The sequence below is a fragment of the Accipiter gentilis genome, chromosome 33, assembly GCF_929443795.1.
Source record: "Accipiter gentilis chromosome 33, bAccGen1.1, whole genome shotgun sequence".
Classification (NCBI taxonomy): domain Eukaryota; kingdom Metazoa; phylum Chordata; class Aves; order Accipitriformes; family Accipitridae; genus Astur; species Astur gentilis.
In genome coordinates, this window is record NC_064912.1 from 12,628,825 (window position 1) to 12,656,811 (window position 27,987).

A 27,987-nucleotide genomic window follows, 5' to 3' on the forward strand; every position below is an offset into this window, starting at 1 on the left:
CAAAATTGTTTCAATTTAAAGTCACTTTAGCCATAACAATGACACTATGTTTTTAAATAATTTTCTAAATAATAGTTTCAGAAGGCAAATATTTAGTACTCAACTTATAATTTATCTTCTCACTTAAACCCAGCTTTTTACAGTAAAGTAAGTGAAACTTGGCAATGCAGGGAAAAAAGCAAAGGTACATTATAAAGCTTATTATATGAAATCAGTTTGATTTTTGGATACATAAACACTGACAATTAAAAGAAAAAATATTTTTTATAAGATGCAGAGAAAACACAATCCTAATCATTCTCTAAAAATATGTGTGATAAAGTTATTTATTTGGACAAGATACTGTGCAAGTTATGCAAAACCTATTACAGTAATTAGTGGAAACACATTATTTATGGTACTCCCACAAGGTATGTATAAACCAGAAATCTAGAATCACATACTGGCAAGATCAACAGGTTTTTTTAAACAGTAAAGCATCTTGACTCTTCATTCACATTTTGACTTGGAAACAGTGCTTTCCTTGGCATTAAAATACCAAATATATTCTTTAAATACGTGCAAACATAAATTTTACTTCTACAAATACAGTACTGAGACCACACCACACTGCTCATCATATAAAAATAGCTTCATATATAGTCACACACAGAGAGATAAAATGATTGTAAACTGCTGCCAGGAGAAAAATGTGGTGCCTTCCTGAAGCTACTGGGAGAGAAGGCTTTTTCAGCAATTCTCAAGGACTGGATTTCAAATAATAATTTCACACCACAGTCAAATTATGGTAAGAAAGACCAGAAAAAAAAGCTTTTTTTGAGAATAAAAGGTGGGTTTGTGTTGGAAGAAGGGATGAATCAATCACTTACTCGAAGAGCAGAGCTTCATTCTGAACCCACATTAGTATACGTTGGCAAACTCCAGTGCTATCAGCGAAGTTGGTTTGCATTCCTACCGCTGTGAAGTCAGAATCTTATTTAAGACCTTCTCTTGTCTTTTATACTATGAAAGTGTAATTTGCAATGATCTGGAACACAGCCTAACTCCTCAAGTGTCTGGTGCCTTCCAACCTCATTAACCTCCTCAGTTAAGATGGAGACAAAACATGATTTACCACCAGCTGGACTGACAATTTAGAATGAGATTTTGTCACTCTTTAGTCAGACTCAATAGGACCATGCTCTCTACATAGTCTTGCTGAAAGCAGTGGTTCCACTTCTCAACTAAGATATTGCTCATTGTAAGCAAAGATAGCAAAAATGGGCCCTTACTGGTAACTGTACCCTGTGCTGAGTTGTACAGAATTTAATTTTACTGATGGGAGCAAGAATAGCATGACCGAAATACACGCTTATATAAGCAGAACTCACATGAGCAAAGTTATGTGCACGTATAAATGCTTGTACAATCAGGACCAGTTATGGTTGCAGTATAGATCACTGGAGCTGCCTGTAATTCATTGAAATTGATATGACATCTTCATCTCCACTCAAATACGTATTTAGAGAATAGTCTGCAAGGTGTGTGAATATGAGAGAAATGTAGGGAAGAGAACTGTAATATTCGTAAAAAAACCCAGTAAACGTAGCGATCACCTGCAAAGATATTCACATTTATATGGTGTAGCAGCTATGGTAAAGGGTCAGAAATACATTGTGGCTAAAAAGCTTGCCTGTTTTGACAAAACTATTAGCTCTATCAAGTCACATTTTACACATGATGTAGTAGAAGAAATCAGTATTTAAAATACCCCAATTGCAAATTCCAGTTCAGTAAAATATATTAGTAGCACAAAAAGGTCATGTTTTTCTCTCCAGGCTATAGACATTTAGTTTCTTTTTAAATTATACTGACTGCTGCTTGTTTGCAACATGTAAATGGCGACAACTTAACAATTAGCAGCATTTCTGTCCAGTTCTTGACTTTCACTGACCATCAGAGGGCTTTGAGAGCGTTCTGTTTTCCCTTTATTCTCCTCATCTTCTAAATCCTTTGATACTGCAGGGTTTTCCTCAGAAATGTCATGCACAGCAACCCTAGATGCTTCAGTTGCACTTCCTCTGACGGTAATGTGCTCCCATCCACCCTATAAAAGATTGATAAAGAAATAGAAAAGGAGAAACATCACCCTACGATTATAGTATCTGATGTGATGCTTTATGTACACTACTAGTTTTATACTATTTTTTTCATGAGGAAAGTAATCCTGCTCTGAGCTGAATCAGAAAAAAAGGCTCCTTGTAAAAGAAAACAAAACACAACATACTTCCCTGATAGGGAGGTATATAGGTAGTAAGCTTGAGGATTATTTTTATTACAGGGAATGGAGATTAGTAGGGTCAGGCATTCGTAACAGCCACTGCAGGTTTTCCACCAACTTAAAAGGGGCCAAAACCTTGAAATAGTCTTTCTCAAAACACTGAGGGTAATACGGGGAGCAACAATGAGGAACAATCACGTGCAGACTCAGAATCAATTTTTAAAAAATGGTACTTTACTAATTTTTCCATTATAACTTTTAAATTACCTATTTAAAATGAATACTTACCAAATGCAAATAAATTATTTCCCAGCTATAATTGCATAACCCATTATATTAACTTAAAAGAGGAACCTAAAACTGAAGAACAAAGGTCAATTTCCTTTCCAAGCTTTGGAAAGCTTGCCAGCTGGAGCAGAATGTCACTTTCTAAGCATGCCCATGGCTACTTGGATATATAACTTTTAGGCAGTATTACGCACTCAGCACTTACCCCAATACCATAATCCCATGAGAGACCTTTAGGTTCCATTGGCTGAACACCAGTCCGATGGCAGACGGTCCCACAGCTCAAACTATGACTTCCTTGCACTTTGTCAGCTATCACCCAGAGCTCAAGAAAGCAGAGAGAGGCAGTAAAATGTGTTCTTCATGCTGCTCTTCCCAGACATGAAAGTTTTAAGTCTGTTTGACTGCTTTGAATAGGCCAAAACTGCTCTAATTTAATCAGTGAGACACCCAAACAAACAACTAGATACCAGTGTTACAATTAAAACATTGCCAGATAGTAAGACTTGGCAGAAAAGAGATTAAATATATATAATAGCCTCATTTAAAAAAAAAGGAAAAAAATTAAGAAGGCTGTTTACAACAAAGGGCTGGCTGTATCACTGTTTCATTGGCATGACTTGTCTTGCTATCAGGATTCTAGCATTTAGACAATTACCTTGTGGAATAAATTAAGTTGAACAAAAATAATTCTGAAGAACATTTAATTTAATTACAAAAGTATGTTAAGCATAATTTTTAATAAACTAATGAGATACAAGGAAGCTTAATACACACCTGGTCCAGGGGGCCTACAGACATTTTACGGATATTATTTGACACATGATCCCAAGTAGATCCTTGAGGGTAGCTTGGTGTGATACCTTGCCGGTACCAAAGATTGCCTATAAAATAAATAGTCCCAGTTACAGCTCAGGATGTCTGCTTTGTATACAGTGCTAGTAAACAACATAACAAATCAGTAGTTAATACTTTCTGTGTTCTATGGAAATGTGTTATGGCTTTGACTAATGTGTTACAGTGAAACACAATGAAGTTCCTACTTTGGAATTTGTATTTCTATAGTTGTTCCTTGTAACTTTTCTGGAAACCAGCAAATACTTTGTTTTGTAAAATTTTTTGGGGAAAAATGTTCATATAAAGAACTATGCACTAGAGAAGTAAAACAAATTTGAGATTAAGATCTCTGAAGGAGACTGGTGTTAAGAGCTTGTTTCTTTTACAAAAGGATGTTTCATTATTTAACTTGCAATGATTTGTAACAGGAACGTGGTATTCTTCAGTTCTGCTTATTCTAGGGTTTCAGACAAATCCTTCCATGCAATTCTCTTTAAGATTCATCTATCTTTTCCCCCCACCCCAAAGTAATAGCATAGATGCTGGATTGTTGCTGTCTAGGGAACTATCAGATATAAAACAACCCATGTCTTCAAAACCAGTCATTAAGCGGGCTGCCTACTCCATCTCTTTGAATATGATATATTACTCCTCTTGGAGCAACAGTAATCTGTCCACAGAAGCTTTGGCTTAGCCTCTCCTTTTTAAAGCAATCTGATGTATACTGATTTTTTTTTTTGTAACACTGATAAATAATTTTTTAAAATCCTTACCATTTTTATCCAACACGAACACAGATGTTCGTCCTACTGAGACTTGTTTTAACTTTTGTTTTTGAGGTGAAGGAATATGATACCAACAATCACCTAAAAGTCAGAAATATTTGAGTAAAACATTGAGAAAATGGAATTATGTACAAGAAGTCTTGGAAATGTCTGCAATTGAAATACATAGCTGTGCAAGAAAGCTGTGAATGACACTACACTTGATTTATTTTTACTAGCTTGTTTTTAGAAACAAACGAAATCATGCAAGTGAAGAGCAAATTAACTACTATAATAACATGAGTATTTTTCATATGCAGTGTTTTGCACAGCTATTGGAAAGGACTGTGCTAAACAGATTTGTCTTTTTCATACATGGCATTGTAGTTGAGCTTACACAATGTATAAGATAAAGACCGTACTAAAAAAAGTCTAAGTAGTTACCTGCAGGTTTTTTTGGAGACACTGAACCCCGATAGAAGGCAGAACCATCTCTAGCAATAGCCCACACTTGGTAAAATGCTCCAATTGAGATGGAAATGAAGGGCTGATCTGTTCCCACATGCAGCCAGGATGTTCCCTAACAAATCATGGAAGATGAACTGTGAAGCAATGGTTAAAAACTCCACAACAAAATATTGTTGATTATTACCAAATGGGAAAAAACCCAGAGAGCAAAAAAGATTCTGTAGAATAACTCTTACATAACTTTACAACCGAACAGAAAAAAGGTCCCTGGTCCTCAAAGATATCTGGATATATAACTTTTTGAAAATAGCTATGTTGGACTATAACAGGGCCTCTTCTGCTGAAATCACTGGAATTTAGGCACCTAGTTGTCTCTGAATAGCTGGGCTAGAGCCTTTTTTTTTTTTTTTTTTTAATAATCCCTTGGTTTTGATTGCACAGAGCAATAGTCTCACAAAAATCAACTGATACAGGGCTTCAGATTCCAGACACAGTATCCCAGTTCTTGCTGTTGCAGTGCCTTACAAATCTGTGCTACTGTAACTGTTTGAACAGGAAGGGAAAAAAAAATATCTTTCCTATAAATTTTCAACTTCTTGCAGTTTTTGTCCAGATTCCACTAAAGTATATTGTTAGATTTTTTTCCTTCTTGTAAATATGGCTTAAAAATCAGTGCACATCAACCCTAATTTGGTGTTTCAGCATGTGTCTATTAGTAGGAAATAAGTATTCCTACTGAAATTACTGGGACTGTTTGTCCCTTTCTCCATACTTTACTGGACATTTGTTCATTACTTCTGTCCCAGTCCGTAAAAAAGTCAAATCTGTAGGTTAGTCCAGGCCCACCTGTCTAAAATAAGCAGAGTCAGTTCCAGGCCCAAAAAATTCAATGGCCGAACTCCTGTGAATATCAACAGGCATTAGATTGAGACCTTACTTTAGAGAAACCCTATACCTCAGCAGTTCATTTAAATGGGATACACACAATATCAACAAGTTAAAAAAAAAAAAAAGAAAAAAAAAGAGCAACTAAGCTATCAGTGCAGAAAGTTGAAGTGCTTCACGAGAAGATACACAGGGGCTGAGAGGGGCTCCTGCAAGTGACATGGCACCAGCTAAGATAGATTATGCAAGAGAAAGGCTATTGTAAGAAATGTGGGCAGCAAACTCTGTTACAGCTGATGGACAAGGACTTTCAAATCTGGGACATAAAAGGGAAAAAAAATAACAAGGTGCTTTGAGAGAGGGCACTGCATGATTGTGTGTATGTACTTGCATAATTACGTTAAATACATCAATCAGGCAGTAAAAAACAAACAGGGAGCCTTACAGCTGGATTTTGCTGTGTCACTCCAAGCCTGCAGAGCACGTCTCCTTTGTCACCGATTGCCCACAGTGCTACTGCTTCTTCACCATCTGCATCTGTACTGGGAATTATGGAGATGTCCCACAGGGTAACAGGAGGAACTTCCAGCCATGGCCCGTTGGTGACTATCTTACATTTTCTGAAGCAAAAAAAACCCAAACCCATCAGATGTATGTACTTTCTATAACTGATTTTGTTTCACGGTCTGTTGACGACTTCGGTGCAAACAATCTTGAAGTTTTTTCATTAAGTAGGTACAACAAGTATTAATATTTTTAATTTGAAAAGGGTTTACAAAAACCAGCCATGTTTAGTATCAGGTTTTGAATTTTGACCTACTACTGATTTCTCAAAAGTTCTGTTTTTTTAAAAAGGTTACTTTACAAAACCAAGGCCACCTAAGAAGTCCGCAGCTTGTGCTACACTGCTCCTTAGCTCTCTAAAACTCATTGGGCAACAGCTGGATAATGAGTATTTGTTCCCAAGCTGAGAATCCCACTGCAGAGAGAACTTCACATCTGGTTCATTCCTTCCTGTGTCTTGGTTAAGGGAATCATTTTATAAGTAGTTTTTTGGTGGAGCCTGTTAGAAAATTTTGTAGCATCCTGAGGTAGGCAGAAATAAGGCAGCTCTAAATTAAAGAGTTGGAGGTAGATCATTCTGGGAATTTGTCTATTTTTTTTTTGTGGAAGCTGCAAGGAAGTAGTGCTATCTATTAGGGAAACTATTTTAGATTCTATCATCCCAACAGCAATTTCTGTGTATGAAGAATATCCTAAAAAAACTCCAGACATTCCTCCTTTCTCCAGTTCTGAAAAACCAGATCCAGCCCTCAGCTGTTCCCGATTTGTTTTCAATCTTCAATTGATAGTTAAAACTAGAGGAAATATTTAAGCTTGAGGGTATTTCTCAAGTTGCTGCTTTTATTTCAAGTCACTATTGTGATTGATTGGATTTTTTTTGTGTTGTGCATATCCTGGAACAACAGTTTGATGCTTCAGGACCTTACTTCAAAGATTTTTGTACAAGGACCGAAATACTAGCCTTATAGTCTCAATAACAAATGGAACAATGCGTAACTAAGTTCACAGCAATTTATTAGTATAGCTGTTAGATACTCTAGTACAGAAAGCATAGGAAAGCTGCAAAAACAGCGAATGCACTTTACCTGCTTAACAGAATAGACTAGAATATAGTGGCAGTTTGCTGTTTTCCAGGTTCTACCTGAATATAGTGTACTGTGACTTAAACAGGGTTGGGATTATCTGTTGCTTAGTATGCAGTATGTGCAATTCATATGTTAAAACTACTAATATAAAAAATACATTACCACTTGTTACAAGTGACCTAGTATGTACTAATATGCCTAGACTCTACTATTCCTTAATCATTTACCATAAGGAAAATCAGATACAGAGAATAACTAGCTGACTTATCTACAGATCCCACGAAATCAAACATGGTATCTACCTGTAAAGTCTTAAAATTAAAGCCATAATGCTAAAGATCATCAGCTTCTCTACTGGAGATGGGTTATTTATTGCAGGTTTCTTCACTATTGCTTTTGTTGATTGGGTGATAAGACTCTTCCCCTCATAACTAAAGGAGACTTTAAAGGAACAGTCAGCATTCAAGTTAAAAACATGTATCTATATCTTAGTTCCTCACCTTGCCCAGCGCCTCCGTCGGACAAAGTCTTTCATTGTCTTGTGACCATGGTAGGACCTACCAAAACAGATTTAAATAGGTGTTCATGAGGATGTCAGAGCATCTCTGATGTCACTGTCAGCCTGAGAGCACTGTCTATGTAATTGCCCACCAGACATGCCTGCTGACTTTAAAATGCTTGAAACTATAGTTTGCTAAGCTTACCTTGCTGCCCTACCTCCCCGGCAAATTTCAGTGTTAGTATCCCCATACAAAGGGGGAAATCAAGGCATACTTGTCCCTGTTAAAGCACAGTTAATGTGCAAAATAGTAAACAAGAAGAAATGATGACTTAAGCATGGCATTTGCCTGCTAGAATTTTAGGTAGAAGAAGGTATCTGCTTACGCTGGAAAGTCTGCTGCATACTGCCAGCCTTCCCGATCAGTTCCACCTGAAGTATTAAAATCAATATACCAATCGGATACCTATTGTCAAAAGGAGACGATAAGAATAACAAGCACAATCAACACGTAATGTATAATAAAAATAACCTCTTCCGCTATTTCCCTTCCACCCTTTGGAGTGCAATGACTTGCTAAAAACCTTCTTGTACTTGCAATATAAGTTCATACAGAAGTTCCCAAGTCTTTTTAATTCAGTTGAAGAGAAGGATTGGAACAGAAGTCTAAGTCCCACTAAACAAAAAATCCCACTCAATGCTTAACATTCTTTTGACTATGGAAGATTATTGCTATTGTGTAAGTGGGGAAACCAAGATTAAATATTACAATAAATCCAGGAAGAAAATCTGGGTCACTTGAGCCCAAGTCTTGTATCCTACTTGCTAAGCCCTGCCTTCTTAGTAAAAAGACTTTTAAGACAAAATTTACCCAAGACCACTGTGGAGAAGGAGGCTTGGTATTGATTTTTGTACATTCCTGAAGGCCAGAAGCATCGCTCCACATGTATCTGTCCGTGGGCAGACCTCTGTGGTGAAACAGTGTACAAGGAATGCAAGGTCATTTACAACAGTGAATTTAAAAGGCGGGGGAAGAAAAGCCTATTTGTAGCACTTCCTGCTTTCATACACGAATCGGTTTTCTGTCATTAATCTCTGTATTTAGAAATACCATGTGAGTGATGAGGATAGTGGGAAAGAATCTGTACAATTGCATCCAGTTACACCAAACTTGAGGACGATGTAAACTTTTCTCTGTAGAGTGATATTCCTCACTACTATTTAAGATTGGAAGGTGAATCTTGAGTTTCTCTGGCATAGACACCCATATATTTCCATGCTTTTTCAATAGTTCTGTTCAGATACACTATTCAAGGAACCAATGTGTTTAGTACAATATGTATATGAATATATAGATCCTAATAAGAACTTTGCTGTATGGCCTTAGTAATGCAAGATGTTGCAATTAGGCACACTTTGTGCACTCACAAAGCACAAATCTGTAATGTTTTGCTATAAATGCATTTTGAATTCATAATTACAAATCTACAAAATTGAGAAACTCTGCTCCTTCCATCTCAGGTTAACAACAAATGTTGGAGGAGACTGAAAATAAAGTAACTGTAATAACTATTCTGAAAAGCTAGAACAAACCCTTTGTTTCATTTGACAGTAGTAAAAAATTACAGTAAACAAATACAATAACTTGAGTAAATAACCTGCTGCTGTAGCCAGTGACTGGGTTCCACCGCTGGTTCTCATAGATGTAAACGCATTTCACATCTGACTGTGTATAAATGTTATCAGCACTACTGGCCAGTCCTGTGAGAAAGAAATTATTTGGATTATAGTAAAGCTTAAAGACACTACATTTTAAATTCCAATAGCCACAGTAATATTGCTGATTATCCTATTTCTCACTCTTATGCTGAAAATACAAATATAAAACTGCAGTACCAATTCCTTCCTGATGTGTGCCCTGTTCACTGTATAACCCTACATGTTAGTTATAAGCTAAAGGAAGGACAGCTGAAACAGCTTGAATAGCTGACCCAATCAGGAAGATAAGTAAGAAATGTGTACACCGCAGTAGACCAACTATCCATACCTTGAATGAAGCCACCTCCATATCCACCAGTATAAACCCAAGCTGTGTGATCATATCCTATGCCCCACACTATGCCTCGGTTATTGCACTCTATCAGTCGAAGATGACCTCCAACTTGACGCCAAAACCTGCCAGAAAAAGGACAACGTTTTACATTTACTCTGCACCACATCCATCAGGAATGTGCACCTTCCCCTCCTACAACTCAACAATCTTAAAGACACACAACTTTATATGCTCGTTTGTTAAACCTCTGAGCAATCTGTAAGTGAAGGCAGTTGCCAGTTGAAAGCACTTCCCCTTGAACAACTACTGAAAAGTTAGCTGGAAGGAACCTGTCTGCCTCCATTTGGAATTTTCAAGCTTTGAATTATTTTACTTTCCTTTTATTTTATGGCTTGTGGGGTTTTTTTACATATATATAAAATTTATTTATTTTTTAAACACTAGTTAGGATGATCTTGCTAGAATCTTTACATCTTAGTGGCCATCAACTGCCTCAGCTTTAACTTCATCTTCATTTTTTTAAATCTAGGAATTGCCTTTATCTAACAAGAAAACAAATGATTGATTTACGTATTTGCTATGGAGCTCAGTAAAAACAAGGGCTTTAATTTTTCCTATTCTCCTAATCTTTGCAGGTTAATCCTCTTCTGGGGCTTTACACAGCCAGTTGGCCATGGTATTCTTCTGGGGAAGAATGGGGAAAATAGAGATCTCAGAGGAGTATTTTAGTTATCAGAATGGCAGGAGATCATCTAGGTCATGGATCCCCCAAAATTAAGATGCAAGAGCACACCAGCTTTGTGATTTGCCAGATGTTGAAGGTGCTCTGCCCTGAAGGAAAAGGACTAAAGGATCTCTCGAGTATTATTCAAATACACTTTGTGCAAGTAACTTGAAACTGGGGGTATTTTTTAAATTGAAGATTGGCCTTTAACCCACCAGTTCCGAGGCTGGTATTTTTTTGCTTGAAGAGTTTGCAGTACTATATTGTCATAGCTGTAATAGAAACTGTAAAGGAGCTGATCCTGCACTGTAGTGACTATGGAGGACTCAGAATTTCAGATTTCCCAACTCAGATAAAACTGAAAGCTCAAAATACATTACAATTACAGTGATTAGGTTTACTTTTAGTCTAGGCCATCTCTTAATTTAAATAATTATGGCATTAAAGATGCACTCACAAAAAAAGGGGGATCTCAATGAGAAAGGCTTTTGAAATCGCATGAATAGCTCCAGCATCTAAGAATTAAAATATGATTTGTTGAATATCTTCAGATGTACTTATGAATATGAAGGCAGCCATTAACCTTGTCACTGACAGACATCTGCAGTGTACTATACACTCCAACAGCCCATCAAAGCCACTGACTTGACATGAAAAGACAGTCTTTGCTCGATGGCATCCCATGCAGAAAGAACAGCTTCTGAAACCTCTTACATTTCATCACATGGCATCAGGTGTGGTCCGGCCTCCAGTTCAGGACTTGGCTCACTAACAAATATGTCTCCTTTACAAGTAACTGACCAAATGGCATGGTGAGAAGGAGGGCCTTGAATCTGTCTGCTTTCACAACAGGACATGTTCAGCAAAGACAGCTACAAAAAAAGAAGCAGAGAACCAAAAGCTTCCGTTTACAGTGAGAACACAATTGCCATAGATACTTCAGTATTACAAAATGAAATTTTACCTTTGCAGGTTCTTGCAAATCAGCAAAGGGAATTAGCAGCTTTTTCTCAAAGGCACTGGAATTCAGTGTTTTAGAAATCATTAACACAATCACTGGAACCAATGTGGTTTGCAGTATTTGATCATTATGAAGTATCTTTCAGGTCTTCCATTGCTTTAGTTTATGTATGCCTGCCTGCCTATACATAAGACTCTCTACAACAGTGACCACAGATAACAGTTCTTCTATCAATGCAGAAGAACAGACTAACTGAATTAAACTCCTAACTCATTTGCAGCCTAATCTGTATCTGGAGATAGGAAGGGAAGGAAAAACAGTATCAGTTTTACTGTAGATCAGTAAAGCATGCAAACTCCAGAGGAGATAGGAAGTCTCAGCTGCCTCTAAATAAGTTTGAACAAACTTTTTAAATACCTAAATTGTGAAAATAGCTAAGTAGCCTAGATACTGTAAATGTAATGCTGAGATTTCAGAGACTAGCTTTTGTTTTATTTCAGATATTGCTTGAGATGAAAAATTCTCAGAATTACCCAGTCATGCATTTCTTGCTCTGTTGTGGCTGCCAGGCGGATTGGCCATCGCTGCTTCGTCCTTTCAGGTGTATACAGTGCAAAGGAGTGTTTGGCTTCATTCAGAACTTCAACTATAATAGTGACTTCATTCAGGAACACATGGATATACTAAGACAAGACACACAAAAGAAAATTTGCGAGTAAAGCAAACTCAGATATACCCTCCTCAGAGCCAGCGTTTTTGCACTTCAGGACAATGAATGAGGCATTCCTGCCAAGAATAGCAAAGCATCAATTCCTGGTGCAGAAGGAATGGGGCTCAATCTCCAGTCCTGCACTACCTCTGATTCCTATTGCCCATACTCATTAACCCCATTTATGAAGACCCTGGCCAGCCAAGCTTGTCTCCTTCTTCACAATCAAGAACATTTTGAACTTCCAAAAGAATTCCTAATTAGAGCAAAGCAGATGGTTTAAGCAATGTGGATGGCTGCTGACTGGGTATTTCTGACATAGTATTAACATAGCTACAGCTTAGAAAAGCTTGCAATTTGCTAGTACCCTGGGCTATATTTGAATTGGTTCCCAAAACTTAGAACAGCAGCATACCATAATTTGCCTCCCTTAAGAAAACAGTTTTCCCTTCAAAAGTTTTCCTTTGCCGTGTGCAACCCTCTCAAGGGTCTCAAGCCGAACACACCTTTTTCTCCTCATGATACATGTAATAGATGAACAGGATGCTGTCGCGCATTCCATCGCTCCCAGTGAACTGCTCAAGTGCGACTCGAACATCCATCCATTTATGAGGTTTCCAATTCCTCCACCATTGCAAGGTTCCAGTTTTAACCCAAACTGACTGCAATGCAAACACAAATTTACAGGAGTAAGGAAACTGCATGACTTTCTTTCTCCTGAATACTATTTTTTGTGACCACAAGAAATCCCTACTGCAAGTTAGTCTGTATCGTATTAGTTAATTCTGAAACAGAGTATACCAGAGCATTCAGGAGGCTGAAGACAAAATGAAAACTGACAAAACTGGATAGAAAGGTGCTGAAATAGCATGTGTGTACAGTGTTAACATTTCACCTCTGCAAGAATGCAGTAGCACACAGACACTAATTGACTCTAGTGTGCTCCTGTTGTAACACAACTTTTTAAAGGTTGGACTTCAAAGGCTTTTGACATAATCTTTTTAAACTTGATTAAACCCCTGGACTCCAAGTGTTTTTAATGAAATTAATTCCAGCTGTCATTTGGAAATTAGGAATGAAGGGACCAAAAATGTGAATGAATCTGAAAAGAGCCATAAGGAGTCATAACAAAGGGAACATCAAACAAAAATGCTGCGATTTAAGTGCTGCTATTGATATTTGCATCATTGTTCTATTTCTGCAAGTTACATTAATCCGTTAATGGTCACAGAGAGGGAAAGTTCACCTACTTGAGTCATTGTTTCAATTAAGAAGCCTCATCTTGTGGTGGAATAATTCATACAATGTTCCACTGTTGCCAACATTTCCCTGTAAATTTGAGGTTTCAGTGTACTCAAATAATGCTGACCAGTGCTTCGTTTCCTCCTATACAAAACTATCAGCTAATATTTTTAGATAAAGATTGCTGCTCTGTGTTTGGTAAGCTTCTAGTTTCCTACAGGGAGCTCAGACACTGATAATCCAGGAAAGTTGTCATAGACAGAAATAAGGACAAGAATATAAAGCTGACAGTAAGTTCAGATAAGTACATCAGAAATGTATTATCAATGCCCAGCATCGATAAATGTGTTTAGTAGACAAGAGATAAATGTCCTCACTGCTTACCTGCTCAATAGCCTGTTCATAGTGCCTAAAATTCTCCAGTTCCCGCTTTGTCCTTTCACTGAGCTGCTGAAAAATCTGCTTTCGCCATGCTGCTGTCTGTGCTGGAGTGATAGACAGAGACAGAGATTGCACAGAGGATGACAAACCTAGAACAGAACCCAAACCAATAAACTCCAGTGAGCTTTCACAGTTCTGTGAAAGGTAAAACATGATGCTGCTTTGAACACTGGACTGAATCAACCCAGTCTAACATAATTTCTCTAATTATTATACTTTGGAATCAATGTCTTATAGCCAAACTTCATAAATGATGCATAGAAATGTGATCACTAGATGATCATATAGAATCTTTCAAAGCTATAACCTTTGTTGGAAGTTTTATCACTGAACTGCAAGATAATTAAGTAATACAATGCATTAAGAGTTACGCTGTTACTAAATACTGGGATGCCACAGTTCATGGTTTATTTTGAAAATATTGTTATATACCACTGTCCTTCAAGAATCTAAATTCCAACTGCATCCAGTTATCAGCTGCACTCCCACTCACAATGCCTCTGAGTAATTTCTCTATCTTAACTTTGTCCCAGTAGGAATGGTAGGACCAAGGCAGTTATTTGTGGCATTTGCATCTCTTAAGAGAGCCCTTTTCACTGCTTTCACTTACTATTCAGTGATATTATGGGTTTTGCCTGAAGTAGCAGTTTCAGTGTAATTAAAAATGAGATACAGATGCAACACAGATTATTTTACAAAATTCTTACAGAAAATCAGAGAACTGTCACCTTTACATTTATATATCTCAATCCCAAAGTTCTGTACAGCTAAATACATGCAGCACTATCCTCAGACATGGAGTATATTAACAAACTGCAATAAGAGTAAATAGGTTATCAGAAGTTTTGCACCATGGTTTTGTTCAAAAAAAACCCCAAACCAACATTTTTCTTGGGAGCACTGGGAATTAGGGTCTGTTGCGGTGACTGGATAGTACCTGATGGAACAGTGAACCATTTCAATGGGCTGTGCAAATCTACAAGGCAGCCTCCCCCAGACACCCAGGCCCACAGTGGGTGCTCATCGGCTCCATACTGTTCTTCAGCTCCCACTGAGAACATGCCAAGGGAAGACAGGCTGGATGTTTCTGCAAAGGTGCTGACGGAGAGGACTGGATGCTTTTGGGCCTCCTTCAAGTCAATGTTTGTCCACTGCAGTTCTGCAGAAGGATTTGGGTTTGTAGATTTATGCATTTCAAGATTAGCTTTCTCATTACTAGTCGAAGCAACAGTAGCTTCTCCTTGATCAGAGTCCAGGGGATCCACAGTCAAATTTGCACATATTTCTGCTGTCTGGTCGCCTGAGCCTTTACCACTGCTGCTGGCTGCAGCTCCCATTGGGAGAGTGTTGGCAAGGTTCATGGGTACACTTGGAAGGTCTGTATCAGAGGAAGTATCTGCATCACCCTGAATGATCGCGTTTGTTTGGTTCTGAATATCATCAGTAAAGAAACAGCCAGCACTGAAGGACAAATAGATAATTAATTAACTATCATTGAAAACATTATAAATTAGCACAGGCCTAAGACCACAGACATACAGAAATCAACCTAGTGTTTCAGCATTAGGAGAGAAACAGCAGACTTCTTTTCAAAGGTCAAACTCTGTCATCAAGGGAAAAGAGTCTAACAAACACAAATCTGGCAGACCAGTCTAGTAAATCTGAAACATAGGATGATCTTTCATTGATCTTTTCAAACGATCAGTGGTGTCGGCTGCCTACAACTCTCAGGAAAACACTGAAGCAACATCACATTTTCTGGATATGAAATAATGAATAGGATTTTTTAAAGCCCATTATTAACTTTATGATTTTTGTCTTAGCTAGAGAGGGCTTCTACTCAAGAGCACACTCTGACTCAAACAAGTAGCTTCTACAGCACTCCCAGCTTCATTGGCATGTCTTGCACAGCCAAGAGGCCAGCAGTCAGCAGGGAGTTACTGATTTAATCTCTCTAGGAAGGGAAATGTATAGTGACATTCAAGAGAAGGATAATTCCTAAGTAGAGTTGACACTCCTTCACAGTATTTCACAGGTAACATTTTTCTCTTATTAGAGACTAGTTCCAGATAGTAACTACAAGCATGCTGTGAATTTCAAAGTGGGAGCTTCAGTTTCTGCTCCGAGTGCAACAACTGCTGCTTATTGTTAATTTTAATGGCAAAAACTATGAATGCTTTTTGGCATACATAATGATTAGAGATGCCATCCACACTTCTCCCTGTCTGTACCGCTTGAATGTAAAGAAATAATCTTCTAGCATTGAAACTCTTGGAATACAAATCTTGAGCAGGTATTTTAATAAGTACCTGAGCAGACTTGTTGAGCTCCCAGTCTGAGATCTGTCACTCTCTCGGCCAGATACAATTGCCTTCCATGTCTTCCCACTGAGCTCACTTGGTGTGACACCCTGACGAAAATAAATTGCTCTGTCATCGCAGCCGATTCCCCAGACCTAGGGAGGGAAAAGGCTTCGTGAAGGAAATGCCATGGAATGCAGGTAGATACCAGTTACAGAAGGATGCAGTGGTGGAAAATACAGCACAAAAATCTGCTGGACACAGCTTTTTCCTTTTGTGTTCTTTCTTAATGCTGATACTGTAGATGCAGTCTAAAATTCTGTACCATCCAGAGAAAACCATTTGCAGCTGAATGTGCCATACAGTGACATGCTGACTGTTCATCTTCTGGTGAAGAATTCAGCCACGCATGCCTTCCTAGCAGTTCAAGCACATGGACCTCTTGTTCAGCTGTCCATATTGGCACTGCTGACAGTCCTCACCACATATGAATACTGCCTCTACAAAGTGGAACATAAATATTCTCATATTTGGTATACAGCTGTCTTACCTGGTTATTTAAGCCTACAGTTACCATCATCATTTCTCCAACCATTTCAATCCAGCTTGTTCCACAAGGATTATGTGAGTTCACTCCTCTTCTAAACCATACCTGCAACAGCAATAAGTCTAAATTTTGCTTCTTCTGCATTAGCAAGCAGACAGCTGGAATTTAGTTTCTTGAGTGGATTAGTCTTAATCTCTAATACTGACTTGCCACATTGCCTTAAGAAGCTTCTTACCTCCTTGGTTCTTTTTCTTTATCAGGTAAAGGTAAAATAATTCTCTTAATAGTATCCAGACTGTGTGTCCTTGTGACTAACTACAGCCAGAACAGCCCACAGGGAGACTTTTTGTTATGCCTTTCTGTGACAGAGTTAGCTTCTCTGCCATTGGAAAAATACTTTCTATTACATGTCAATTATCGGCTATTTTTGGTCACTCTGAATGGGCTTCTAAATAGTGTTCTTGTGTTCAAACCCTAGAATAGAAGCAGGGTGACAGAGGGAACTGTCAGAGGGATCTTTTCAGTGGTACAGCTCTTTGAATTGCCTCCCCTTAGATTAGTCTTTACAAATCCAAAAGTGTCTGTGGGCTGGGTACCTGGAAAAATTTCCATCCTTATTTAGCATATAGTGGCAAGCAGCTACTTTAGAAGCTGTTGGTTGAATCACATAACAGTGTACTTGACTATCTTGTGGCAGATCTGAAGAAAAACATGCTAGCTTATCTACATTTATTGTAGTGGTTTTATTTGGCAGATGTAGCAGGCTGGACACAGTCTGTTACCATGGCTCAGCTGACAAGTAGTAACTCATTAAACCAGAGTAACTCAATTACTTAAAACTGCTATACCTGCATAGAATTCATCTATGGTTTTGAATTCAATATGAAGGGATTTGATTGCTACCAGCACAAAAGCACTCTGACACATTCTTCAAGACTTCAAGACTTTCAAGACCCTCTGTGAGGATGATCCTAATGGGTCCCTTTCAACTTGAGATAGTCTATGATTCTAAGTTAAAACCCCAGTAAGAAAGTAATCACACATACACATAACAGATATGTCACTTAATAAATAACCCCCCCCCCTACATTAAAAGGCTGATGAAGAAGAAACAGTTTCAGTAGGAAGATAAAAAAATAGGATCATATAGAAAAGTGTAGGTGAAAATATTCCTCATGCTGCTTTTGATGTAACCTTCAGACCATGTGGAAACAAGACTGAGCAGCTAGGAGTCCCTTCAATTTTGATGCTCAATATCGTTTAGAAGTAGGCCCCTTATTACATCTCCACCCACCTCCACACCTGTCTGACTTGGATTTAGAAAATTCCTTCCAAGAGAAAAGCAGAAAGTCTTCCTTAAACTAAACACAACTATGTATATCACAAACCACAGGGCATTCCCACACACAGCAAGGAGAACTGTAATTCTCCAAACCATGGGGATAGTGAGTCCAAATCACCAATGTTTCCTATGAAAGTTACATGCCTGTTTGAGAAAAATAGATAGAAAAAAGGGAAGAAAAAACAGAACCAGAGCATGACACCTCTTACTTTTCTATCCTTTGTAACACACCACACCACATCAACACCCACAGAGACATGCATAATCCCATTTTCAGAGCTTGGAGACTCCACAATACTCCAGGAAATTCCTGCAAGAAACAAAACCCAGAAGGCATTGTAGGTTAGGTTCTTATTCAACACTATACAATTCAAAGGGGTTTACAGCTAAATTTAACAAACTTTACCTTGAGGGTTATTCCTATCAATTCCTTCTCTCACAATAGCTTGCCCTTCCCAAAGAGTTGCCCAAAGGAGGTCATATGGTCCACAGCTGATCTGTACAACTTCACCAGGAGTGGTGATTAAGGACCACATGGAACCTTCTGGATTGTGATGGCAGACATTTTCTCTGTACCATACCTAGACAAGTTTAAAAAAAAAAAACACAACACAAACCCCAAAACTTAGAAAAATACTGCTACAACAATGAAACCATTGAGACAAGCATGAAGACAAACTGGAAAGAACAGTCCTCCTTTAACAACAGGATTTTTTTAGTCAGTGTATGCACTCTGACCTTTAAAGTTGTTTTTTTTTTATGTTGATTATGCAGTTGAAGACTATTTCCTTATGTACTAAGGGAGGAGGCTTTTCTACAGACTAGCTTTTATGATGGAAGCAAATCTGGATTGGGTACAGTAACCTATTGCTGCAAGTTCTGTGTATATTTCAACATTTAAAAAACATTTCAGTGTACTTCAGGGCATGTTATATAAATAAAGAATGAACAAATATATAACACAAAAATGTTACTGTTAGATGATAGCCCAACCTCACTTTCACTGAACAGAGCTTGCCACAATATGGGTAGAAAATTCCATTCTCTGTGCAGCCTTCAGTGACATCCAGTCCATTTGCTAGTTTTGGTCCTACAGCCTGTGCACTTTTCTATAGATCAGTCAAAACAGGAAGGTCAAACATAGAAACCATCTTGCGGTAGTTGTACAAGTGGTCCAAAACATGACTGCTGAGTGCTAAATTCTCATTTTTAGAAATACTTCTATTTTTCTGGGGACTTTTACTCGGGAGATGAAAGCATTTTACAGTGTCAGTCAAGTAAGCCTGCAGAGTGGGATGCTTGTCACTTATTACTGGGAAGTATAAGGCATAGGGAATTTTATTTTAAACAATTTAACCAAGATTACTTGCCTCTCCAGGCAGTGCCAAGTGTGACTGAAATCTCAGACTATCTGTTAAAAGTCTTACATTCTTCCCTATGAGACCACAAGTTAGATCTAGAGACAAAGGAATGTCAGATACATGCTTTAAGGATGAAGGAAGGAAAGCAAGAATCAAATCTTTACAGCACTGAACAAAAGAGAAGAGGCCTTATGGCAGGCCTAAAAACAACAACAAAAAAGAAAGTTTAGTTTTCAATAGAAAATAAAATTAAAACATTCCAGAGCTGGATTCCACATTGCCAAGTCAGGAGGTTACCATTTTCTGATCAGCAAGTCTTAGAAAACCGTTTTGTAAACTTTTCCTTGAACCATTCCTGACTCTGCCACAGAGACACAGCACAAGGCTTTGCAAGAATCTTTATCAGGTTTTAATGCTCCTTCTCTTTGTTACCAGTGCCATAGTCTGCATTCTGGGCATTTTTCAGGATATAAGACACTACTCATCCCAAGTTTTTAAGATTCACCTGTTTATAGAGGTTTAAGGCTTCCATGAAACAGGAACCCTATGAGATACTAAACCCTTCCATTTACAACACAAATTGTTACATAATATAGTCCCAAAACAGCTTTTACATCCTCTGCCAGATGCACAAGCAGTGTATTTCCTTACCAACGCAAGACATAACAAACCTGCCTTGCTTTAAAAGCATTTAACTTTTTTTCAGTAGTAATTTATATTAGAAAACGTTGGGAACACGCACATACCTTTCCTTGTAAAGAAACTGCCCATACTGATAAACGGCCAAGAGGCTCATCGGTGATTTCCCATCCTCCAATGGAGATGTCATTGAAAGGGTCTGGCAACTGATCTGGATCATCACGTGATACAATCTGAGGCAAAGAGAAAGAAGATTGAGAAGAGAAGACACTGCAAATAGATAGGTGATTTGGCTGGTGGCCTAACTTGTTTCTTGCAGATTGGTTTACGTATCGCTTACTAAAGTGGCTGAGCATGGAGATTCTTCCTCTCGTTCAAGGCTGCTACATGCAGAGAGAGGGGAAACGCTCCTGAAAGAGCATGAAGTCTGTGTTTCATCCCCTAACTAAAGGAAATTTTTACTCACAGAACAGTGCATACAGATGTTCTTTGAATTGGAAAGCTGGAACATCACAAATTAAAAGGTTTTGTACATTCTTAGAATGGAACAACAATTATTAAAGGACAGTTATTCATCCAGATAAAGGACACAGCTGGTGAATGATGCTAGATAGGTGCCACCTCGAAAGACAGTGCTTTGTCAAACAACCAAAAGAAGTTAAAAAGTTGGTTTGAAATTTGCAAAGGAGCTGAGCATCTATCTCCAACTGCATTGCTATGAGATTTGGCACCTTATTACCACAGGTTTCTATGAAAAAAACCAGCTTTCCATTTATGCTTGCAAAAATTACACATTGGAAGTCAAGGAATCCAGCCTACAAAGCAGTGATAAAAAATGAGTTTCCCTGCGCTTATAATTGATCATTTCAGAAAATCAGATATTCAGAACCTTCGCCCAAACGTCCCGTGATTTGTATCTCCTGTATCTGATCCACCTTCTGCGTCTGACACAAGAATTCCATTTCTTATCCTTTGTGTAGGTGCTGGGGAAGTCTATGGCGTAAGTCCAGCCCTGCAAACAGAGGTTTTCTTGTATGAAAATCAGGACCAAAGGAAAGCTTGAAATCATAACTCGGAGCAATCCTGCACAAGAGTCACTCCTACAAATACAGTACAAGTTACTGTGCATGTCTCAACAGCCCTGATTAACAGATCAGCTAATTCCATGAATGATTTACGACTCATGTCCAAATTCCTCTCCATGATATACACAGAACAAACAAGACACTGTAAAGCATTTTACTTTCTTCATAGTAAAGATCTTAAAAAACAATGGCATCCAGTTGCCAGCACTTCGTGGCCTGATCAAAAGAAAAAAGCTTCTATAGAAGCTCATATAGACTTCAAAAGCCTTCAAACAAGATCCTTTCTTATGTTGTATTATAGTTGAGCTATTTCCCAGAAAGAAGTAGCTATAGGAATTTAAGTGCCTTTTATTTTTACAGACCTTTTACACTTCTATAAAAGTGCCTTTTATTTTAGAGAGTAAGGATTCCCAGAATAGATCTCTTTTTGGTGTTGTTCACCTACCCCTTTCTCTGTTGGTTCCCCTCCAATATTTTCATCCACATACCAGTCAGACTCCCACTCCCAGTGTGGTGAAGGCAGTGTGAAACTATCAAGCTGCTGATGTTTTAGCCCGCTCACATCACTCCACTGCCAGCGGTCACTGGGCAGTAATTTCTCACAAAAGCCACCAACTGGATTCCAGCGCTGCCAGAAATAATAAATAAAATATTTTATTTGACATCACATCGTCTCATTGGACATCTACAAGGAATCATCAATGATACATTTCTTATTTTCTGCAGTAGAAGAGGAATAAATTCCTGGGGTGAATGAGAAAGTGTTCGCACTGCAAGCCCCTACCTAACATAGTCCTGGGGGAAGCTTTTTTAAGTATCAAAGAAAGGCTGACTGCAGAGCTAGTCCCAACCAAGTCATTTTCAGCTACATAAATAGGAGCAACTGGTGATGTATTTTACTACTAACAGTGCTTTTTTTCTTTGGTGATGTATGGCACCATGATACTGCAGCATTAGGATAATGCTATATAGATGGCCTTGGGATCTCTAATCTACTCCCTGTGAGAAAGACGATTAGTATCCTGCCCACACTAGAAAAATAGCATAGCTTCTGTGCCAGAAACTATGTCAAGATAACTGTATCAGTAAATCTTCTCTGTATCTTGAGTTATACCAAGAGGGGTTTTTTCCCAAGTCTGGCTTTAATCAGTTACAGAACAAATAACTTACTAGGGGTTTTGCCAATGCAGCAGTGATTTTTTCTTTTTTTCCCCACACGCTTACCTGCTATAGACATACTGGCAAAATTTGTCATATAATACTGTCTTACGTTTTAGGGCACGTGGAAAATGACTGGTTCAAAAATCCTTCTATAATTTTTATGCAAAATATTATTTACTTTTACTAGGAATCTGGCAAAATTGCTTTGCACATTATCTGTAAACTATTTGAGTTTAATTTTGTTGTTGTTAGCTCTTGCAGAAAATTTCCTTTTGTGCTTTCTAGTATTTTGCTTTCCATTTTTTCATAGCCTAGAACAAACAAAACAAAAGTTTTAAAATAACAATAAAATAAAATTTAAAGTTTTGCATTTTTAGAGAACATCTTTACGTAACAAAAGGAACACTCTTAAATGGCTGCAAAGTTGTATCAATGTTAAATAATGTATAACATTAATTTGTAGTATTTTTACCCATGCAGATAAGTTAATGTCTTTTCTCAACTTATATTTATCCCATTGCTCGTTAGAAATCAGAGAAACGTGCTCAAGAAAATCCTTCAGTTTTCTCTCTCAAATAACTTTTGGTTAACTTAAAAACAAAATAGATAAATTTCCTTTAAAATACTATTTTAAAGGCATCCTCTTGAAGTACATCATATAGGATCATCTTAACACTCCTATGCAAAAAAACTGGAAACATTGTACTTTAATGGAGAGTTATGCCTTTATTAGGTCTCTGAAACTCTAAAAAATAGCATTTTCTTAAGAATAGTATATTTCTGATAATGTATCTTTGTTGCCTGGAAGTTACACTGGGCATTTTCTGAAGGGGATTGTGTATTTGTCACTAAGGAAAGGAAAACATCAGGTGAAAAGGGTGAATGTTGCAGTCTGAAATGGCTTGCATAAAACAGGCCGAAGTACACACTGGCATTGCTTTTGGTAAGAGTAGGGAAGTATAACCTTCCTTTGGGAATTAAAATACTAAAAGAATAACCTGCTGTTTGGCACATATATACTCTTCAGAAATATCAGGTAGGAAAAGAAAACAAATAAAACCAAACAATCTTGATTTGAGAAGAACATGCAGAGACAGCTGATGTATGGATTTGCTATCATTCCTTTCTGCCACAAATACATGGTGGTGTGATAGAGGGACCCATAACATGTCATACCTGATTCTCATAGGTTTCTTCCTGGTATCTAATAGGAACGTCAGCCGAGAACACGTAGGTGTATACTTGATGATCACAGGCTATTCCCCAGCAGCACTGTTTGACAGCAGAGACCCGTTTGAATTCCAGCTGCGTGTCCTTACAGAGCTCCCAGTACTGGCCAACAGTAGACAGAGTGTAAACCCTCCCAAAAATGTCAACAGCCCACAAAAGGGAACTGGGCATGGCCATGTCTGAAAGGCAAAAAGGAGGTATTAATGGACATGACAGTTTTAAAAAATGGATCTTGAACCTACTGTAGATCAGTCCTGCTCTGAGCCATCACCAGTCAAATTAAATAAAGATGAAAAGAATGATCTTTTAAAAAGAGCCCATGCAAAGCTGGCAGACAGATCTCCTTCAGTCAGAGCTGTGCAGTTACACCTCTTAGATGGCTCTGAAAAGCCACATGAAAGACCTTGCTAGCGGCACACTATTGTCCATCCTACAAGAGCTCACAACATTAATAGGACAGCTCTGGCAGGCTGAGGACAGGAGTCAACACTGAAGTGAAATGAAGTAGCATGGACCATTTTATAGCAGGCAGTTTCACTCTCAAGAGCTGGTAATGCTGGTGGTGCTACATACACTGCTCATCTCCGTTCCACAAAGCCATGATATCTTACGATATCTCCTTCTCAGCCTCCTCTTGGTGTATGCCAACCTAGCCACACAGGTGCAAATGAAAAGATGTGAAAGAGAGCTTCTCCATAAGCACATGTCTAGTTTTAATCCGTGGACAGTGTATTGGGCTTGTGTGGCAAGCTTTCAGTAGCAGGGGGGCTACAAGAGTGGCTTCTGTCAGAAGCTGCTATAAGCTTCCCCTGTGTCCAACAGACCCAGTGTCAGCTGCCTACAAGACGGACCCACCGCTGGCCAAGGCTGAGACCATCAGCAATGGTGGTAGTGCCTCTGGGATAACAGATTTAAGAAGGGAAAAAAAACCCCTGCACAATTGCAGCCAGAGAAGAGAGGAACAACCCTGCAGAACCCCAGGTCAGTGAAGAAGGAGGGGAGGAGATGCTCCAGGCGCCGGAGCAGAGATTCCCCTGCAGCCCATGGGGAAGACCATGGTGAAGACCATGGTGAGGCAGGCTGTCCCCCTGCAGCCCAGGGAGGTCCACAGTGGAGCAGATCTCCACCTGCAGCCTGGGGAGGACCCCACGCCGGAGCAGGTGGGTTCCCAAAGGAGGCTGTGACCCTGTGGGAAGCCCACGCTGGAGCAGGCTCCTGGTAGGACCTGTGGAGAGAGGAGCCCAGGCTGGAGCCGGTTTTCTGGCAGGACTTGTGACCCCGTGGGGGACCCACGCTGGAGCAGTGTGCTCCTGAAGGACTGCACGCCGTGGAAGGGACCCACGCTGGAGCAGGGGAAGAGTGAGGAGTCCTCCCCCCTGAGCAGGAAGGAGCAGCAGAGACAACGTGTGGTCAACTGACCCCAACCCCCATTCCCTGTCCCCCTGCGCTGCTGGGGGGAGGAGGTAGAGAAAATCAGGAGTAAAGTTAAGCCCAGGGAGAAGGGAAGGGTGGGGGGAAGGTGTTTTAAGATTTGGTTTTATTTCTCATTATCCTACTCTGACTTGCTTGGTAATAAATTAAACTAATTTCCCCAAGTCAAGTCTGTTTTGCCCGTGACAGTAACTGGTGAGTGATCTCTCCCTGTCCTTATCTCGACCCATAAGCCTTTCGTTATATTTTCTCTTCCCTGCCCAGCTAAGGAGGGGAGTGATAGAACAGCTTTGGTGGGCATCTGATATCCAGCCAGGGTCAACCCACCACAGACATATTACCTACTGCTGCCAGGAAACCTCTTTCCAAAGCACTCTGGTGACCACTTTGGGATCTGATCTTTATTTAATATACATAGGTGTGATATTTATTTAAGTATACATAGAGTGTGGCTTGACAGCAGAGACCTGGTTGAGTTCCATTCCAGTTTTATCACTAACCTGCCATTTTCTGGGCACTGCAGCCCCACCCTTCATGGAAGGGTCAGCATTTTATGTGAGGTAGGCGTACACCAGTCCTTTTAGAAGTCAAGAAAGGCCAGCCTATTTCTGTCACTTGGCCTTCTGGGTGCCATTAAACTGAACAAATTTCAGTTGTTCTGTATGTCTGACAGTCAGAACTACTGATGAGTATTTTGAACTTTGCCTCCAATTCGAGTAGCTGTGCAGTGGGGGACCAGGTAGCAAAAGGTAGAAAAGAGGACTCCGATCCAACGCAATGAAAGAAAAGAGAAATCTTTGCTTGGAGTCATCATGGAACACTGCTTCTTCATCGTCAAACAGCAACTGTGCTTTCAACACAAGGGCCTAAGGAAACTTGCCTGCCTGCTTTCTGACTGACAATAAGCAGTGGTACAGAGAGATTAACTTGTACAGTGTATCTGAACAGTGGAAGTGAAACTGCAGAGAATCTGGAAACAGCTAGGCCAGTGTCAAAGAACAGCACAGTAAATTCCCATGGGATCCCAGGGAAGATGTTGCAGAATTCTTTGATTCCTAGAACTGCTGCTGCTAAGTACCTAAAAACCTGGATCCAGGAGGTAACTAACAAGTAATAACAAGAAGAAAATTTATAGCAGCTGAGAACGACCGAGGCCAGAGGAAGGTCACAAGCAAAATTCTCCTATTAGTTGTGGCAGCATAACTGTGATGAATTCTCTAGTTTTTACTTTTTTTTTTTCTCCATTGTTGCTGGGAATATGAAGGCATGCATTGCGGCCTTTGTCTGCTCTTGGACCATCCATTTATCTTCTTTATATGCTGCCTTTCTACGTTAGTAAAAGTAGGATAGTACAAAAGGACATAATGTGGAAAAAATGGAATGGAACCAAGTGAAGATGACATGAAAATTATAATGTGTGTACCACTGGGAAAATAAAGGCCATGAAAATAAGCCTTTTAGTATTAGCACTTAAAATTCTGCAAAACAATCTTTATAACAAAGGAAAATATTACGCATTTAATCTTAATCAACCAGAATGCCAGTGAGTCTGGAGTAAAGGAAACATTATGGATAATGCAATGAAGATATTTACCTAGCCAGATATATAGAAAAGTGATGCTTGGGTGCGTTAAAGCTGGGCAAATACACAAATGAAGGCCCATTCCTGGAATGACAGTCCAGGCAGGCAGAAGAGTACCTGGAACAGTTCAGAAAGAGCTAGTGAAAGTTCCAGAGATTATGAAGTTAGGAAAAATATAGATGGGGCAGAATTAAAATAATCCAGGCAGATGCAACTGGATTAAAATACTCAAAGTGGCTAAGGTAAGTGAGAGTTTCTGCATATTCTTTCTTCTGAACTTTCAAGACAGAGCGTTTGGAGAATTATGGGAAAATCCCAAATGCATTTGGGATTATAAACTACTTTTAAGACTTCAGCTGAGGCCCCTTTGCACTGGTTGCGCTGCAGAAGATGAAGACAGATGTTGCTCGATTTTGAAGGATGCTCAGCGTTTGTGGCTCACATGCATTTCAGTGAATGCAGAAGCTGCCTAGTATCTGCAGGGGACTGGAGAAAATCAGATCCACCCCTGCTGAATTCCTCCTCATCCCTCGGCTCAGCCAAGCAATTTCTGATAGAACTAAAACTACTTTAAATGAAGATGCTATGTTGTCAATTAAAGTTTCCGGCTGCCTGGCGTAACACCGACTGCTACAGAATTCCAGAAAAACATCCCGACTCCCTGCACATTCTAAAAGTAGCCAAGTTCCCCAGGAGGGGGGAGGTGCCCCTGCCTTCAGACCGTGGCCGTGGCCGGATCCCGCGGGGCTTCAGCCCCGCGGGACCTACCGCGCTCCAAGAGAAAACGCGCACGGACCAGCTTTGCCTCCGTTCCCAGCGAACAAGGGATGACGGCGAGCTCACCCCACGCCCGTACGCGCTGCCGTACACCCGCGGGGACCCCTCGAACCGCTCCACGAACCTCGCAAAGCGGAACTCGCCGCAGGCAGCGGAGGGCGCACGCCGCCTTCCCCACCGGGCACGGAGGCCCGACCGGCTTAAGAGCCCCCGCGGGGCGGGGGCGCCGCCCGACGCGGGGACCGGGGGGGTGGGGGTGCTGGTGGCCGCCGGGGCCGGCCCTCGGGCCGACATGGCGGCCGGTCAGGGCGCCCGCTCCCCCCGCAGAACGGAGGCGGGGGTCTCCGGTGGCGGCGGTGGAAACCCGCTGCCCGAAAACGCCCCGCGGACCCCCCGCACGCCTTCACCTGGGGGGGAGTGTCTGCGCAGAGGCGCCGGCACCTCCCCACGGCCCCGCTCGCTCGGGAGCCGCCGGGGAGCGCAGGACACGGCGGGGGCTGCGCCGGGCCCAGCGGCGGCCCGGTCTCCGACCGCGGCTGCGCTGCGCTGCCCTGCCCTGCCCTGCCCGCCGCCCCACTCCCAGCGGCGGGACGGGCTGACAGCGAGAGGCTCTGCCCGCCCGCCCGCCCCAGGGCTCGCCCGTCCCCCCCCCGGGGCTCGCCCCTCACCTGCCTCCCGCCGGCCGCGCCTCTCCTCACGGCTCCCGGCGGAAGGAGCCTCCGCGCCGCTGGGGGCCGCCTCGGAGGGGCGGG

At 40.3% G+C, this 27,987-nt stretch overlaps 1 protein-coding gene across 2 annotated transcripts; it reads right to left on the reverse strand.

Moving 5' to 3' along the window:
• Positions 1 to 4: 4 nt before the first annotated feature.
• On the reverse strand, positions 5 to 27,987 carry TECPR1 (tectonin beta-propeller repeat containing 1). 2 transcript variants are annotated; one of them, XM_049791074.1, is made up of 25 exons: positions 27,904 to 27,987; positions 23,392 to 23,624; positions 21,500 to 21,682; positions 20,859 to 20,981; positions 20,077 to 20,202; positions 18,376 to 18,550; positions 18,179 to 18,279; positions 16,631 to 16,732; positions 16,090 to 16,235; positions 14,718 to 15,241; positions 13,724 to 13,869; positions 12,604 to 12,759; positions 11,922 to 12,071; positions 11,142 to 11,299; positions 9,698 to 9,825; positions 9,309 to 9,411; positions 8,522 to 8,618; positions 8,037 to 8,116; positions 7,652 to 7,708; positions 5,948 to 6,122; positions 4,594 to 4,729; positions 4,159 to 4,251; positions 3,326 to 3,432; positions 2,754 to 2,873; positions 5 to 2,086 (listed from the first exon to the last, which is right to left on the reverse strand). In XM_049791074.1, exons 2-25 carry the CDS (start codon positions 23,620 to 23,622, stop codon positions 1,889 to 1,891), a joined length of 3,615 nt encoding a protein of 1,204 aa, XP_049647031.1. In that variant the 5' UTR covers positions 23,623 to 23,624; positions 27,904 to 27,987; the 3' UTR covers positions 5 to 1,888. The 2 variants fall into 2 exon arrangements, with proteins under 2 accessions (XP_049647031.1, XP_049647032.1); XM_049791075.1 differs by lacking the exons at positions 5 to 2,086; positions 2,754 to 2,873; positions 5,948 to 6,122.

Bases quoted from the DNA above. Each gene is read 5' to 3' on its own strand.
- TECPR1 (XM_049791074.1), bottom strand. From the start codon at position 23,622: ATGGCCATGCCCAGTTCCCTTTTGTGGGCTGTTGACATTTTTGGGAGG. The intron at 16,733-18,178 runs GTAAGAGGTGTC...TTGCTGTTGCAG, and splicing joins GTGTTACAAAGGATAGAAAA to GTATGGTTTAGAAGAGGAGT. The intron at 2,087-2,753 runs GTAAGTGCTGAG...AATCTTTTATAG, and splicing joins CATGGGATTATGGTATTGGG to GGTGGATGGGAGCACATTAC.